Source organism: Schistocerca cancellata, chromosome 6, assembly GCF_023864275.1.
Source record: "Schistocerca cancellata isolate TAMUIC-IGC-003103 chromosome 6, iqSchCanc2.1, whole genome shotgun sequence".
Classification (NCBI taxonomy): Eukaryota; Metazoa; Arthropoda; class Insecta; order Orthoptera; family Acrididae; genus Schistocerca; species Schistocerca cancellata.
This window is the reverse complement of record NC_064631.1, coordinates 317,475,364-317,493,511: the sequence shown is the minus strand read 5'-3', so window position 1 is coordinate 317,493,511 and position 18,148 is coordinate 317,475,364. Positions and strand designations below refer to the sequence as shown.

The window sequence follows — 18,148 nt, the reverse complement described above, 5'->3', positions numbered from 1 at the left end:
TCGCCAACTATTTGTATCACGAATAAAACAGTACCTTTTTCCTGAATCAGCTTGGCAACTACATCTTGTAATGTCAATTCAGGTTCTGTGGCTGAAATTTGGGAAATTCTGGTTGCTAGTATTGTTTCTGCATATAGTGATATTGTCATAGCAGTGTGCTCATATATGCAGCATGGTATTTTGTCACTAGTGGTTATCCAAAACCTTAGTCAGTTTTTAATTAGAAACCATTTTTCTCATTTTGATGTGGTCTTCCATCCAAAAGCTGGTTTGATGCAGTTCTCCACACTAGTCTATCCTGTGCAAGCCTCTTCATCTCTAAGTAACTGCTGTAACTTGTATCCATTTGAACTGTATTCATCTCTTGATCTTCCTCTACAATCTCCCACATATCCCTCCAGTATTAAACGGATGAGTCCTTAATGTCTCGGAACATGCCCTAGCAACTGACCCCTTCTTTCTGTCAAGTTGTGCCACAAATTACTTTTCTCCCTAACTCTATTCAGTGCTTCCTCGTTAGTTACGTGAGCTACCTATCTAATCCTCAACATTCTTCTGTAGCACCAGTTTCAAAACCCCTTCTCTTCTCATTGATCTCCCAAGTTTCCTCAGCATTATTGAGGATTAGACTGTTCTGGATGTTCTGTTGAATTTGAAACAACTACTTGGCAAAGCACCCAGAAGCAAACTGTTAGACTCTTCTTGTCTGAACTGCTTATCTTCCACATTTCACTTCCCTACAAGGTTACACTCCAGACAAATACCTTCAGGAAAGACTTCAAAACATTTAAATATACTTTACATGTTACCAAATTTCTTTTATTCAGAAATATTTTATTTGCCACTGCCAGTCCGAATTTTATATCCTCTCTACTTCAGCTGTCATCAGTTGTTTTTATTCCCAAATAACAAATATCTTTTAATACTTTTAGTGTCTCATTTACTTCCATAATCTAATTATCTCGGCACCACCAAACTTAACTGTTCCATTACCATTGATTTATGTTGTTGATGTTCATCTTGTAATTTCTACTGAAAACACTTTACATTTCCTTCAACTTCTCTTCCAAGATCTTTGTTGTCTCTGACAGAATCACAGTGTCATCCCTGAACTTTAATTTGTTCTCCAAATTTTCCTTTGGTTTCCTTTACTGCTTGCACAATGTACAGATTGTATAATATGGGGGATAGGCTACAACCTCCAGTCTCTAACTTTTTCAACCCTGGTTCTCTTTCATGTCCTTAGACTCGTACAACTGAAGTCTGGTTTCTGTGCATGCTGTATACAACCTTTCACTCCCCGTATTTTATCCCTGTTACCTTCAGAAGTTCAAAGAGTGTCAGAATTGTCAAAAGCTTTCTCTCTGTCTACAAATGCTATAAACATAGGTCTGCTCTCTTTTAACCAGTCTTTTGAGAAAAGTCATAGGGCCAGTGTTGCGTCATGTGTTCTTATGTTTCTCTGGAAATCAAACCAATCTTCCCTGACGTCAGCTTCTACCATTTTTGCCATTCTTCTGTAATGAATTCTTATCAGTATTTTACAGCCATGATGAATTAAACTAGTAGTTCAGTAATATTCACACCTGTCTGCATCTGGCGTCCTTGTATTTGAGGTTATTATTGTCTTATGGAAGTCCATCTGAGCTCTTGACTTTCATAAACCTCTCTCATTTTTCCAAAGGTCTCTTTAGTTTTCCTGTGGAAGATGCTGGAACATACCAAACGAGAAAGCGCTGGTAGATAGACACAATAAAAAACACACAAACACACACACAAATTTCAAGCTTTCGCAACCCAAGGTTGCTTCATCAGGAAAGAAGGAAGGAGATGGAAAGACGAAAGGATGTGGGTTTTAAGGGAGAGGGCAAGGAGTCATTCCAATCCTGGGAGCAGAAAGACTTACCTTAGGGGGGAAAATTTACCTTATATTTTTCCCACATGGAATATTTCCCTCTCCTCCAGTTATACATGCTTCTATAGCCTTCCATTTGTCCTCTGTCCATTCCTCCTTAGCCATTTCGCCCTTTCTGCCAATCTCAGTTTTTATATGTTTGTATTTCCTTTTGTCTGCTTCATTTGCCACATTTTTATATTTTCTCCTTTTCATCATTTAAATTCATAATCTCTGCCCAAACTCTTTGCCTCTGTATATGTGTGCTTGTGTCTGTATGTGTGTGGATGGATATGTGTGTGTGTGCGAGTGTATACCCGTCCTTTTTTCCCCCTAAGGTAAGTCTTTACGCTCCCGGGATTGGAATGACTCCTTACCCTCTCCCTTAAAACCCAAATCCTTTCGTCTTTCCCTCTCCTTCCCTCTTTCCTGACGAGGGAACCGTTGGTTGCGAAAGCTAGAATTTTGTGTGTATGTTTGTGTTTGTTTGTGTGTCTATCGACCTGCCAGCGCTTTCGTTTGGTAAGTCAAATCATCTTTGTTTTTTATATATATATATATATATATATATATATATATATATATATATATATATATATATATATATATATATATATATATATATATATCCACATATACACTTGAAATTAGAAATTAGCGGAGATTGAGGCCTGGCGGATAGCGAGAAGAGAGGATATGCTGAAGGGCAAGTTCCAATCTCCGGAGTTCTGACAGGTTGGTGTTAGTGGGAAGTATCCAGATAACCCGGACGATGTAACACTGTGCCAAGATGTGCTGGCTGTGCACCATGGCATGTTTAGCCACAGGGTGATCTTCATTACCAACAAACACTGTCTGCCTGTGTCCGTTCATGCGAATGGACAGTTTGTTGCTGGTCATTCCCACATAGAAGGCTTCACAGTGTAGGCAGGTCAGTTGGTAAATCACGTGGGTGCTTTCACACGTGGCTCTGCCTTTGATCGTGTACACCTTCCGGGTTACAGGACTGGAGTAGGTGGTGGTGGGAGGGTGCATGGGACAGGTTTTACATCGGGGGCGGTTACAAGGGTAGGAGCCAGAGGGTAGGGAAGGTGGTTTGGGGATTTCATGGAAATGAACTAAGAGGTTACGAAGGTTAGGTGGACGGCGGAAAGATACTCTAGGTGGAGTGGGGAGGATTTCATGAAGGATGGATCTCATTTCAGGGCAGAATTTGAGGAAGTCGTATCCCTGCTGGAGAGCCACATTCAGAATCTGATCCAGTCCCGGAAAGTATCCTGTCACAAGTGGGGCACTTTTGGGGTTCTTCTGTGGGAGATTCCGGGTTTGAGGAGATGAGGAAGTGGCTATGGTTATTTGCTTCTGTACCAGGTCGGGAGGGTAGTTGCGGGATGCGAAAGCTGTTGTCAGGTTGTTGTTGTAATGGTTCAAGGATTCCGGACTGGAGCAGATTTGTTTGCCACGATGACCTAGGCTGTAGGGAAGGGACCGTTTGATGTGGAATGGGTGGCAGCTGTCATAATGGAGGTACCTTTGCTTGTTGGTGGGTTTGATGTGGACGGACGTGTGAAGCTGGCCATTGGACAGGTGGAGGTCAACGTCAAGGAAAGTGACATGGGATTTAGAGTTGGACCAGGTGAATCTGATGGAACCAAAGGAGTTGAGGTTGGAGAGGAAATTCTGGAGTTCTTCTTCACTGTGAGTCCAGATCATGAAAATGTCATCAATAAATCTGTACCAAACTTTGGATTGGCAGGCCTGGGTAACCAAGAAGGCTTCCTCTAAGCGACCCATGAATAGGCTGGCGTACGAGGGGGCCATCCTGGTACCCATGGCTGTTCCCTTTAATTGTTGGTATGTCTGGCCTTCGAAAGTGAAGAAGTTGTGGGTCAGGATGAAGCTGGCTAAGATAATGAGGAAAGAGGTTTTAGGTAGGGTGGCAGGTGATCGGCGTGAAAGGAAGTGCTCCATCGCAGCGAGGCCCTGGACATGCGGAATATTTGTGTATAAGGAAGTGGCATCAATGGTTACAAGGATGGTTTCCGGGGGTAACAGACTGGGTAGGGATTCCAGGCGTTCGAGAAAGTGGTTGGTGTCTTTGATGAAGGATGGGAGACTGCATGTAATGGGTTGAAGGTGTTGATCTACGTAGGCAGAGATATGTTCTGTGGGGGCTTGGTAACCAGCTACAATGGGACGGCCGGGATGATTGGGTTTGTGAATTTTAGGAAGAAGGTAGAAGTTAGGGGTGCGGGGTGTTGGTGGGGTCAGGAGGTTGATGGAGTCAGGTGAAAGGTTTTGTAGGGGGCCTAAGGTTCTGAGAATTCCTTGAAGTTCCACCTGGACATCAGGAATGGGATTACCTTGGCAAACTTTGTAAGTAGTGTTGCCTGAAAGCTGACGCAGTCCCTCAGCCACATACTCCCGACGATCAAGTACCACAGTCGTGGAACCCTTGTCTGCCGGAAGAATGACGATGGATTGGTCAGCCTTCAGATCACGGATAGCTTGGGCTTCAGCAGTGGTGATATTGGGAGTAGGATTAAGGTTTTTTAAGAAGGATTGAGAGGCAAGGCTGGAAGTCAGAAATTCCTGGAAGGTTAGGAGAGGGTGATTTTGAGGAAGAGGAGGCGGGTCCCGCTGTGACGGAGGACGGAACTGTTCCAGGCAGGGTTCAATTTGGATAGTGTCTTGGGGAGTAGGATTAGGATCATTTTTCTTCGTGGCAAAGTGATATTTCCAGCAGAGAGTACGGGTGTAGGACATTAAATCTTTGACGAGGGCTGTTTGGTTAAATCTGGGAGTGGGGCAGAAGGTGAGGCCTTTGGATATGACAGAGGTTTCGGATTGGGAGAGAGGTTTGGAGGAAAGGTTAACTACTGAATTGGGGTGTTGTGGTTCCAGATTGTGTTGATTGGAATTTTGAGGTTTTGGAGGGAGTGGAGCTGGAAGTGGGAGATTGAGTAGGCGAGAGAGACTGGGTTTGTGTGCAATGAGAGGAGGTTGAGGTTTGCTGGAAAGGTTGGGAAGGGTGAGTGAGTTGCCTTTCCGGAGGTGGGAAACCAGGAGATTGGATAGTTTTTTAAGGTGGAGGGTGGCATGCTGTTCTAATTTGCGGTTGGCCTGTAGGAGGATGCTCTGAACAGCCGGTGTGGATGTGGGAGAGAAAAGCTTGAGGACTTTTATTAAGGATAGGAGTTGACGGGTGTGATTGGCTGAGTGGATGTGTAGGTGAAGGATTAGGTGGGTGAGGGCAATGGATTGTTCAGTTTGGAACTGGTATAGGGACTGATGGAAAGAAGGGTTGCAGCCAGAGATGGGAACTTTAAGTGTGAGGCCTTTGGGGGTGATGCCAAATGTCAGACAAGCCTGAGAAAATAAAATATGGTAGTGAGTTTGTTGTGAAAGCTTGAATTTTGTGTGTTTGTTTGTGTGTCTATCGACCTACCAGCGCGTTTGTTTGGTAAGTCTCATCATCTTTCTTTTTATATATATATATATATATATATATAAACAAAGATGATGTGACTTACCAAACGAAAGCGCTGGCACGTCGATAGACACACAAACAAACACAAACATATGTGTGGATGGATATGTGTGCGTGTGCGAGTGTATACCCGTCCTTTTTTCCCCTAAGGTAAGTCTTGCCTTTACAAATGTCTGCTTGTGTATGTGTATATGCGGATGGATATGTGTGTGTGTGCGAGTGTATACCTGTCCTTTTTTCCACCTAAGGTAAGTCTTTCCGCTCCCGGGATTGGAATGACTCCTTACCCTCTCCCTTAAAACCCATATCCTTTTGTCTTTCCTTCTCCTTCCCTCTTTCCTGACGAGGCAACCGTTGGTTGCGAAAGCTAGAATTTTGTGTGTATGTTTGTGTTTGTTTGTGTGTCTATCGACCTGCCAGCGCTTTTGTTTGGTAAGTCTCATCATCTTTCTTTTTATATATATTTTTCCCACGTGGAGTGTCTCCCTCTATTATATTCACACACACATATATATATATATATATATATATATATATATATATATATATATATATATATATGGAAGGAAAATGGACAGTTGGCTCTTAACAACCAAGAAAATTGCAAAGAACTTTCTAAATATTTTAAGAATCTTCTAAATTGCCCCGAGCCCACAGATAGATTTCCACCAAAAATTCCCCAAGAATGCAATCCAGTTTCACTTGCACCAAATGAAGAGAAAATCATTAAAGAAATTCATAGGTTGAAAAACAACAAAGCATCTGGTGAAGATGGATGGAATTGTTGCAGAACTTTTAAAGGCAGCTGGTCCAAAAACCGTTAAAGAAATTACTTCAATCATGCAAAACATTTGGCAAACTGAAAAAATTCCTGATGAATGGAAAACCGCCTTGATTCACCCACTTCATAAGAAGGGAGACAAAACTGATGTTAATAATTACAGAGGAATTTCTCTTCTTCCAGTCACATACAAAATCCTCTCTCAATGTCTTCTGAACCGAGCATAACAGCAACTTGAATGGAAAGTTGGCGAATATCAAGCAGGTTTCAGGCCAAATAGATCTTGCCCAGAACAGATTTTAGTCCTCAAACTAATTCTCAGACATCAAAAAATTTACAATAAAAAACTAGTTTGTACATTTGTAGATTTTAGAATGGCTTATGACTCAGTGGATCGTGAATCTCTTTTCCAAATTGTGAAAGAACAAGGCCTGGATCCTAAAACCACGGCAATTATCAGAGACACGCTAACTGGTACAAAATCAAAAGTAAAGTTCAGAGGAGAAATTTCAGAACCCTTTGAAATAAAAACAGGCGTGAGGCAAGGTGATGGACTCTCTCCGTTACTATTTAACTGCGTTCTAGAAAAAGTAATACAAGAGTGGCGCGAACGAAAATTGGAGTTCAAAATTGACCAACCAGTGAAATTAGGACGAACAAATATTCGAATAGACTGTTTGGCCTTTGCAGACGACTTGGTTATTCTAACGCAGGACATCCAAATTGCTCAGAAACAAATAGAAATTCTTAAAGAAACAGCAGAAAGAGTAGGTCTCCAAATCTCATTTGAAAAAACACAGTATATGACTAGCAACAAACTGGCACCCAAACTTTTGGAAACTAAGTATGGAAAAATCAAAAGAGTTTCGCAATTCAAATATTTAGGTGAAACAATCTCAGAGACTGGTCTAGAAAAAATTGGAAATGAAATTCGTTGTCAAAAGATGGAGACAGCTTTTAGACTTACAAAAGACATCTACAACAAAAAATGTCTCTCGAGGTACTCTAAATTGAGACATTACAACACGGTCATAAAACCAGAGTGCCTTTATGGGGCTGAAACGCTAATTTTAAACAGAAAAAAGGACATTCAAGAAATCCAAAAAAGAGAAAGAAAAGTAATCAGAAAAATTCTAGGTCCAAAATATACTGAAGAAGGAACATACAGGCTAAGAGCAAATAGTGAAATTCAACAATACACCATCATATATTCGGATATGAAAAAACGCAGATTAAAATTTTATGGGCATATTAAAAGAATGGATGCTACCAGACTAACTAAACAAGTAGTGGAATTCTACGAAAATCGAAGTAAAGCTAAATTTGAGACAATAAAATGGATTGCTGCTATAAAAGAGGACATGAAAGAGGCAGATATAAAACTAGATGAAATTCAAGACAGAAAATTATTTAGGCAAAAAATTCATGACTGGGTAGTTGGTCAAGCTGAAAAACCAAAGAAAACTGGAACCACATGGTCTGATGAAAGGAAAAGAGCTCATTCCGAGAGAATGAAAACAATTTGTGCAGAGAGAAAGTCTAAAAGAAAATAACTGAATGCCCCGTGATTGTACTTCGCGTGGTCCAGTAGGGCCCAAACGTGAATAATAATAATATATATATATATATATATATATATATATATATATATATATATATATATATATATATATATATATATATATATATAAAGAAAGATGATGAGACTTACCTAACAAAAGCGCTGGCAGGTCGATAGACACACAAACAAACACACAAAATTCTAGCTTTCGCAACCAATGGTTGCCTCGTCAGGAAAGAGGGAAGGAGAGGGAAAGACGAAAGGATTTGGGTTTTAAGGGAGAGGGTAAGGAGTCATTCCAATCCCGGGAGCGGAAAGACTTACCTTAGGGGGAAAAAAGGACAGGCATACACTCGCGCGCGCACACACACATATCCATCCACACATATACAGGCACAAGCAGACATTTGTAAAGGCCTGACTTTATCATTGAGGCCTTTACAAATGTCTGCTTGTGCCTGTATAGGTGTGGATGGACATGTGTGTGTGTGCGAGTGTATACCTGTCCTTTTTTCCCCCTGAGGTAAGTCTTTACGCTCCCGGGATTGGAATGACTCCTTACCCTCTCCCTTAAAACCCAAATCCTTTCGTCTTTCCCTCTCCTTCCCTCTTTCCTGATGAGGCAACCGTTGGTTGCGAAAGCTAGAATTTTGTGTGTATGTTTGTGTTTGTTTGTGTGTCTATCGACCTGCCAGCGCTTTTGTTTGGTAAGTCTCATCATCTTTCTTTTTAGATATATTGTTGTTGTTGTGGTCTTCAGTCCTGAGACTGGTTTGATGCAGCTATCCATGCTACTCTATCCTGTGCAAGCCTCTTCATCTCCCAGTACCTATCGCAACCTACATCCTTCTGAATCTGCTTAGTGTATTCATCTCTTGGTCTCCCCCTACGATTTTTACCCTCCACGCTGCCCTCCAATACTAAATTGGTGATCCCCTGATGCCTCAGAACATGTCCTACCAACCGATCCCTTCTTCTGGTCAAGTTGTGCCACAAACTTCTCTTATCCCCAATCCTATTCAATACTTCCTCATTAGTTATGTGATCTACCCATCTAATCTTCAGCATTCTTCTGTAGCACCACATTTCGAAAGCTTCTATTCTCTTCTTGTCCAAACTATTTACCGTCCATGTTTCACTTCCATACATGGCTACACTCCATACAAATACTTTCAGAAATGACTTCCTGACACCCAAATCTATACTCGATGTTAACAAATTTTTCTTCTTCAGAAACGCTTTCCTTGCCATTGCCAGTCTACATTTTATATCTTCTCTACTTCGACCATCATCAGTTATTTTGCTCCCCAAATAGCAAAACTCCTTTACTACTTTAAGTGTCTCATTTCCTAATCTAATTCCCTGAGCATCACCCGACTTAATTCGACTACATTCCATTATCCTCGTTTTGCTTTTGTTGATGTTCATCTTATATCCTCCTTTCAAGACACTGTCCATTCCGTTCAAGTGCACTTCCAAGCCCTTTGCTGTCTCTGACAGAATTACAATGTCATCGGCAAACCTCAAGGTTTTTATTTCTTCTCCATGGATTTTAATACCTACTCCGAATTTTTCTTTTGTTTCCTTTACTGCTTGCTCGATATACAGATTGAATAACATCGGGGAGAGGCTACAACCCTGTCTTACTCCCTTCCCAACCACTGCTTCCCTTTCATGTCCCTCGACTCTTATAACTGCCATCTGGTTTCTGTACAAACTGTAAATAGCCTTTCGCTCCCTGTATTTTACCCCTGCCACCTTTAGAATTTGAAAGAGAGTATTCCAGTCAACATTGTCAAAAGCTTTCTCTAAGTCTACAAATGCTAGAAATGTAGGTTTGCCTTTCCTTAATCTTTCTTCTAAGATAAGTTGTAAGGTCAGTATTGCCTCACGTGTTCCAGTATTTCTACGGAATCCAAACTGATCTTCCCCGAGGTCAGCTTCTACTAGTTTTTCCATTCGTCTGTAAAGAATTCGTGTTAGTATTTTGCAGCTGTGACTTATTAAACTGATTGTTCGGTAATTTTCACATCTGTCAACACCTGCTTTCTTTGGGATTGGAATTATTATATTCTTCTTGAAGTCTGAGGGTATTTCGCCTGTTTCATACATCTTGCTCATATATATATATATATATATATATATATATATGAAACTTCCTGGCAGATTAAAACTGTGTGCCCGACCGAGACTCGAACTCGGGACCTTTGCCTTTCGCGGGCAAGTGCTCTACCAACTGAGCTACCGAAGCACGACTCACGTCCGGTACTCACAGCTTTACTTCTGCCAGTACCTCGTCTCCTACCTTCCAAACTTTGCAGAAGCTCTCCTGCGAACCTTGCAGAACTAGCACTCCTGAAAGAAAGGATATTGCGGAGACATGGCTTAGCCACAGCCTGGGGGATGTTTCCAGAATGAGATTTTCACTCTGCAGCGGAGTGTGCGCTGATATGAAACTTCCTGGCAGATTAAAACTGTGTGCCCGACCGAGACTCGAACTCGGGACCTTTGCCTTTCGCGGGCAAGTGCTCTACCAACTGAGCTACCGAAGCACGACTCACGTCCGGTACTCACAGCTTTACTTCTGCCAGTACCTCGTCTCCTACCTTCCAAACTTTACAGAAGCTCTCCTGCGAACCTTGCAGAACTAGCACTCCTGAAAGAAAGGATATTGCGGAGACATGGCTTAGCCACAGCCTGGGGGATGTTTCCAGAATGAGATTTTCACTCTGCAGCGGAGAGTGCGCTGATATGAAACTTCCTGGCAGATTAAAACTGTGTGCCCGACCGAGACTCGAACTCGGGACCTTTGCCTTTCGCGGGCAAGTGCTCTACCAACTGAGCTACCGAAGCACGACTCACGTCCGGTACTCACAGCTTTACTTCTGCCAGTACCTCGTCTCCTACCTTCCAAACTTTACAGAAGCTCTCCTGCGAACCTTGCAGAACTAGCACTCCTGAAAGAAAGGATATTGCGGAGACATGGCTTAGCCACAGCCTGGGGGATGTTTCCAGAATGAGATTTTCACTCTGCAGCGGAGTGTGCGCTGATATGAAACTTCCTGGCAGATTAAAACTGTGTGCCCGACCGAGACTCGAACTCGGGACCTTTGCCTTTCGCGGGCAAGTGCTCTACCAACTGAGCTACCGAAGCACGACTCACGTCCGGTACTCACAGCTTTAAGGTAGGAGACGAGGTACTGGCAGAAGTAAAGCTGTGAGTACCGGACGTGAGTCGTGCTTCGGTAGCTCAGTTGGTAGAGCACTTGCCCGCGAAAGGCAAAGGTCCCGAGTTCGAGTCTCGGTCGGGCACACAGTTTTAATCTGCCAGGAAGTTTCATATCAGCGCACACTCCGCTGCAGAGTGAAAATCTCATTCTGGAAACATCCCCCAGGCTGTGGCTAAGCCATGTCTCCGCAATATCCTTTCTTTCAGGAGTGCTAGTTCTGCAAGGTTCGCAGGAGAGCTTCTGTAAAGTTTGGAAGGTAGGAGACGAGGTACTGGCAGAAGTAAAGCTGTGAGTACCGGACGTGAGTCGTGCTTCGGTAGCTCAGTTGGTAGAGCACTTGCCCGCGAAAGGCAAAGGTCCCGAGTTCGAGTCTCGGTCGGGCACACAGTTTTAATCTGCCAGGAAGTTTCATATCAGCGCACACTCCGCTGCAGAGTGAAAATCTCATTCTGGAAACATCCCCCAGGCTGTGGCTAAGCCATGTCTCCGCAATATCCTTTCTTTCAGGAGTGCTAGTTCTGCAAGGTTCGCAGGAGAGCTTCTGTAAAGTTTGGAAGGTAGGAGACGAGGTACTGGCAGAAGTAAAGCTGTGAGTACCGGACGTGAGTCGTGCTTCGGTAGCTCAGTTGGTAGAGCACTTGCCCGCGAAAGGCAAAGGTCCCGAGTTCGAGTCTCGGTCGGGCACACAGTTTTAATCTGCCAGGAAGTTTCATATCAGCGCACACTCCGCTGCAGAGTGAAAATCTCATTCTGGAAACATCCCCCAGGCTGTGGCTAAGCCATGTCTCCGCAATATCCTTTCTTTCAGGAGTGCTAGTTCTGCAAGGTTCGCAGGAGTGCTTCTGTAAAGTTTGGAAGGTAGGAGACGAGGTACTGGCAGAAGTAAAGCTGTGAGTACCGGACGTGAGTCGTGCTTCGGTAGCTCAGTTGGTAGAGCACTTGCCCGCGAAAGGCAAAGGTCCCGAGTTCGAGTCTCGGTCGGGCACACAGTTTTAATCTGCCAGGAAGTTTCATATCAGCGCACACTCCGCTGCAGAGTGAAAATCTCATTCTGGAAACATCCCCCAGGCTGTGGCTAAGCCATGTCTCCGCAATATCCTTTCTTTCAGGAGTGCTAGTTCTGCAAGGTTCGCAGGAGAGCTTCTGTAAAGTTTGGAAGGTAGGAGACGAGGTACTGGCAGAAGTAAAGCTGTGAGTACCGGACGTGAGTCGTGCTTCGGTAGCTCAGTTGGTAGAGCACTTGCCCGCGAAAGGCAAAGGTCCCGAGTTCGAGTCTCGGTCGGGCACACAGTTTTAATCTGCCAGGAAGTTTCATATCAGCGCACACTCCGCTGCAGAGTGAAAATCTCATTCTATATATATATATATATATATATATATATATATATATATATATATATATATATATATATATATATATATATATATATATATATCATTCTGGTACCAAACTTCACGAACTCCCATTATATATAACTAACCTATCCATTTTCTTTTGTAGTCACCATCCATAGATCCAAATGGGGGCCTGTTTTAACTTCTGAATATTTTACCCAAGAGGATGCCATCATCGCCTAAGCTTACAGAAGCAGGCTGTGTGGGCTGACGTTACTAGGCCAGGCCAGTCAATCATCCAGGCTCTTACAACAGCAGCTACTGAAAATACTGCTGTCCCTCTTCAGGAATTACTTGTTTGTCTGGCCTTTCCACAGATATCCCTCCATTGTGGTTGTACCTATGGTACACTTGACTTTATCATTGAGGAACACAGGCCTCCCAAACTTGGTAAGGTCCCTGGTTCATGGGGGAGCCATTTTCCTCCCTATAACTGTACGTATTGTGCTAGTTACTTAGCCTCCTTTAAAGTGCTGGAATGATGTTCCCAGGAAGGGTACTACTCTAACCGACTAGAAGGAAGCAATAGTGAACAATCTCCATTTGAACACTGCAAAAAGCATCTCCTATTGAGATTTTTGCATATTGCCTTACATGTGAAAGTCCTGTATGCAGTAAGTGAAATAGGATAAAGATACAAACTATACTGCCATAATGTGGCAGACGAGGAGATATGCACTGACTCTACAGTGACATGAGAAATGTGTCAGTGATGCACTATGTTTCTTACTGTTTCATTCTGGTTGATGATTCTTACTTCTTAAAATGTCTAATAAAGATAGTGTCAAACATTTGAAGTTCATCATTGTTCGTACTGCCATAATCTGTGATTCTTGACCAGCTGCAGCTCTCCCACAAATACTTTATCTATTTCAAAATTACAGAAAGTATTTTGCTTTTGTTTCATGAAGATAAGTATTTAAAAATCCAAATTATTATATGCTTGTAAAAATTAATGGTATTTTGTAATTCACGGTATTTATGACACTATTCCGTTGAGCTTGTAATATTTGCAAAGTGAACTGAGATTTGTGTGTTTGTGCTGGTAATATTCGAAGAGTCTGGAGGACTTTGCTCTGTTTGTGAGTTGTGGAACACAAGCTGTATATGCATATGAAATAGACATCCACAACACAAATGTTGATAATAGAAATTTATCAACTGTTCAAATATTCTTTCAGCTGTGCAGTGTAGTCTGAGAGGTGTTTTACTGTCTGTTGCAATCAGTACCTCAATTTTTTTGTTTCACTGAGTGCAAGTTATTTGGTTAGAGAATTTTATTTAAGCCTCGCTATCACACAATTAGAAATAGAGACTAAATAAAAATGGCATCAAAACTTATCACCTTATCCATATGATGTGCAGCCAATAAAAGCTAGACATTTAATATACCATAATAAAATATAGTTTCAAATGTGATATCAAAATGAGTGTCTGTACTCTTGTAGTTGTCCAGTTTCTTCTTATCAGTAGGTTAAAATCTGACTTCAACATGCTCACTGAATTTCAGAGAAACCCATTCGCATAAAAGTATTAACAACTCATCTTCCTCCACAAAATCCAATCATTCTTCTTCCCTCAATAAAATGTTTGATGCTTCAGTGTACACGTCAGTGTTTCATTCCATATTTCAAAATGTTATTGCTCAAAATTGTAGTGTGTTATCTACAAAAGTAAAAGGTTGTCATCTGACACGTACTTTTAATATCTCAGGAAAATTAATTCAGGAAACTGTTGTTTCTTATAAAATTTCTGCATACCTCATACAGTTATTGTAACAGAGGTCACATGTGACATGTTTTCCACTTCACACTGGTAGTTTTACCTCTTTTATCAATTTATCTGATTCATTTTCAGAATTTTTTGTAAAGCACTGCATTTTTTTTTTTTTTCGGTACATACAAAAGGGGTATATATGCTGAATGTAGAAACAACAACTATTTTTGTGCAGGAATATATTTCATAATCAGTATTAGCCCTTTGTATGATATGTGTGATTCAACCTCTTGATTTTAGATAGAAATGAGTATAGTTCAGACCTAAGTGCCAGCACTCATCTGTAACGGTTGTGTCTCTTACAGTTATGATTATGACAGTATTTCTACTTTGTCAGGTATGCTTCGACAGAAGGATCTCGAACAGGCCCAAATACTGGAAGAGAAAATGGCTTTGCAACAGAAATTATTGGCAGCAGCTGGCGTTGAGAACATACTGAATCCACCAAATTACACTAGTTTGATGTCAGAAGATACTGATAGTTCAGTGATATGGCAAGAAGTAAAGTCAGCAGTGCATGTAAGTATAATTATTGTATCAGTGTCCAAGAGCACTAAGATTACTTTGTTTTAATTCAGTTGTTCAGTACTATGTTATAGTGAATTTTAAGTTTGCATCATAAAAGAAAACTTTATTTGCAATAAAACATGAAATATGTAGAAGCCATATAAGTAAATGCACTTCATGTGCAAAATTGAACAAGTGGCAATTTCTTTGGCTTGATGTAATCTGATATGTGATGCAGTTTTCAGTCTCCTGTACAGGAACTATTTATATCTGGAAGCCACTGATTATGTAGTACTTTGTCCCTTCAGGGGTCCTCTTTAATAAGGTTTTGCTTTTATTTCCTCATGCTCTTCTTTTCTAAGTCATAATAGGACAATATATAGTAAGTAAGTTTAGAATTATTTTATAGTTTCCCAAAAAGATTTGTTAAAAATGTAAAACTTCTCCTATGTGAAGCATGACTCAGAATTTGTCTCAAGAAACATACATGGCTCTCCATCTTATTCAGCCTGTTGGCACTGCTGTTGTTGTTGACGAGCACTTTGGCTCTCCTCTTTGTGAATCAGATTTGTGTAAAATGGATGGTAAATTAATGGCATAAATTTCATGAGATTCCTGTATTTCATGTACGTAATATTTAGGGCTTAAGGTGGCTTCAAGGGAGTCTCTTCAGAAGCACAACTTATCTATGCTTCCCCTATAACTGTGGCCTCAGATTTAGTTATTCAGAATATTTTATTCCGTTCATTGACTGCTTATGAAACAGATAAAAAAATCTTCTTCTGCATGCTGTGTATCCCTTTCACGGTAGTTCTTAACTACCGTACCAGGTGTTCAACAGTTTTGAAGTCTGTCTTTTCCATTCTTGCAACAGTTACGTGTTTGAAGCTGTAGCAACTGCTGTTTCAGGATGTTCTGGGGCATACATTTCTTACTGACACTCATATTTAGTTATGTCAGGGCTCCCATAATTCTGATCATACCTGTTTAAAGAATGTATATTCATTGAGTCCTTACAGATAACTGATTAAATGCCTGTATTGTTGTACAAAAATTTGGCAATAGTTATAGGCTGAAGGACATAAGATGAACAGCAACAAAAGTAAAATAAGGTTATGGAAAGTAGTCAAATTAAATCGGGTGATGCTCAGGGAATTAGATGAAGAAATGAGATCCTAAAAGTAATAGATTAGTTTTGCTAATAGTGCAATAAAGTAACTGATGATGGCCAAAGTTAAGAGGATATGATATTCAGACTGGGAGTAGCCAAAAAGGCATTTCTGGAAAAGAGGAATTTGTTATCATCAAATATAAATTTAAGTAGCAACTCATCTTTTTTTAAGGTACTTGCATGGAGTGTAGCCTGGTACACAAGCGAAATTATGGTGATAAAGGGTTCACACAAGAAAAAAATAGAAGCTCTTGAAATCTGGTGCTATAAAAGGATGCTGAAGATTGTATGGATAGAGCAAGTAACCAACAAAGAGTTACTGAATCACCGAATTGAAATGGAGAAAAAAATTATATGACAACTTACAATCCTGAGGCACAAAGGAATTAAGTGTGAAAGTGTAGGAGGAGACCAAGACTTGTTACAATAAGCAGGTTAAAATACACTCCTGGAAATTGAAATAAGAACACCGTGAATTCATTGTCCCAAGAAGGGGAAACTTTATTGACACATTCCTGGGGTCAGATACATCACATGATCACACTGACAGAACCACAGGCACATAGACACAGGCAACAGAGCATGCACAATGTCGGCACTAGTACAGTGTATATCCACCTTTCGCAGCAATGCAGGCTGCTATTCTCCCATGGAGACGATCGTAGAGATGCCGGATGTAGTCCTGTGGAACGGCTTGCCATGCCATTTCCACCTGGCGCCTCAGTTGGACCAGCGTTCGTGCTGGACGTGCAGACCGCGTGAGACGACGCTTCATCCAGTCCCAAACATGCTCAATGGGGGACAGATCCGGAGATCTTGCTGGCCAGGGTAGTTGACTTACACCTTCTAGAGCACGTTGGGTGGCACGGGATACATGCGGACGTGCATTGTCCTGTAGGAACAGCAATTTCCCTTGCCGGTCTAGGAATGGTAGAACGATGGGTTCGATGATGGTTTGGATGTACCGTGCACTATTCAGTGTCCCCTCGACGATCACCAGTGGTGTACGGCCAGTGTAGGAGATCGCTCCCCACACCATGATGCCGGGTGTTGGCCCTGTGTGCCTTGGTCGTATGCAGTCCTGATTGTGGCGCTCACCTGCACGGCGCCAAACACGCATACGACCATCATTGGCACCAAGGCAGAAGCGACTCTCATCGCTGAAGACGACACGTCTCCGTTCGTCCCTCCATTCACGACTGTCGCGACACCACTGGAGGCGGGATGCATGATGTTGGGGCGTGAGCAGAAGACGGCCTAACGGTGTGCGGGACCGTAGCCCAGCTTCATGGAGACGGTTGCGAATGGTCCTCGCCGATACCCCAGGAGCAACAGTGTCCCTAATTTGCTGGGAAGTGGCGGTGCGGTCCCCTACGGCACTGCGTAGGATCCTACGGTCTTGGCGTGCATCCGTGCGTCGCTGCGGTCCGGTCCCAGGTCGACGGGCACGTGCACCTTCCGCCTACCACTGGCGACAACATCGATGTACTGTGGAGACCTCATGTCCCACATGTTGAGCAATTCGGCGGTACGTCCACCCGGCCTCCCGCATGCCCACTATACGCCCTCGCTCAAAGTCCGTCAACTGCACATACGGTTCACGTCCACGCTGTCGCGGCATGCTACCAGTGTTAAAGACTGCGATGGAGCTCCGTATGCCACGGCAAACTGGCTGACACTAACGGCGGCGGTGCACAAATGCTGCGCAGCTAGCACCATTCGACGGCCAACACCACGGTTCCTGGTGTGTCCGCTGTGCCGTGCGTGTGATCATTGCTTGTACAGCCCTCTCGCAGTGTCCGGAGCAAATATGGTGGGTCTGACACACCGGTGTCAATGTGTTCTTTTTTCCATCTCCAGGAGTGTAGATGAATGTTTCAGTAGTTAAACAGAAATTAAGAGGCTTACACAGAATAGACTCTTGGAGAGCTTTATCAAACCAGTTGTAGGACTGAAGATCAGGGGAAGGCCTTTGATTGGCAAAATTTGTGTTCACTCTGTAATGTTGCCTTTCAGTAATAGGTGGCACTTATACAATGTAATAAAAATTTAAAAACACATCTTCCAACATCAGCCACATGTATTTAAGGGAAGACTCAGAAAAATCAGTGGGACTTCACTTTCAAGGCTGTGTGGGTGTTGGCCAAGATTAATAGATTACCTATAGAGCCTTGGTTTTGATTTATGACTAGATTCGCTGACATTTTATGTCGTTTATTGAACGTGTAACAGTGAGCTTCTAGTGAGTTAATAACCACTTTGATAGCAGGATATTCAGAGAAGTACCAAGCTTGCTGACTAATGGCACTCAATTTCTGAACGTGCTGAGCTATTAACTTCCTC

At 42.3% G+C, this 18,148-nt stretch overlaps 1 protein-coding gene across 1 annotated transcript in view; it reads left to right on the top strand.

Annotated features, from left to right (window-relative positions):
• LOC126191481 (rho guanine nucleotide exchange factor 18) overlaps positions 1 to 18,148 on the top strand; it is a 640,188-nt gene that overhangs the window by 531,848 nt on the left and 90,192 nt on the right. The window contains exon 23 of the mRNA XM_049932364.1: positions 14,465 to 14,646. Coding sequence (XP_049788321.1) covers positions 14,465 to 14,646 — 182 coding nt within the window. The remainder of the gene's footprint in view (positions 1 to 14,464; positions 14,647 to 18,148) is intronic.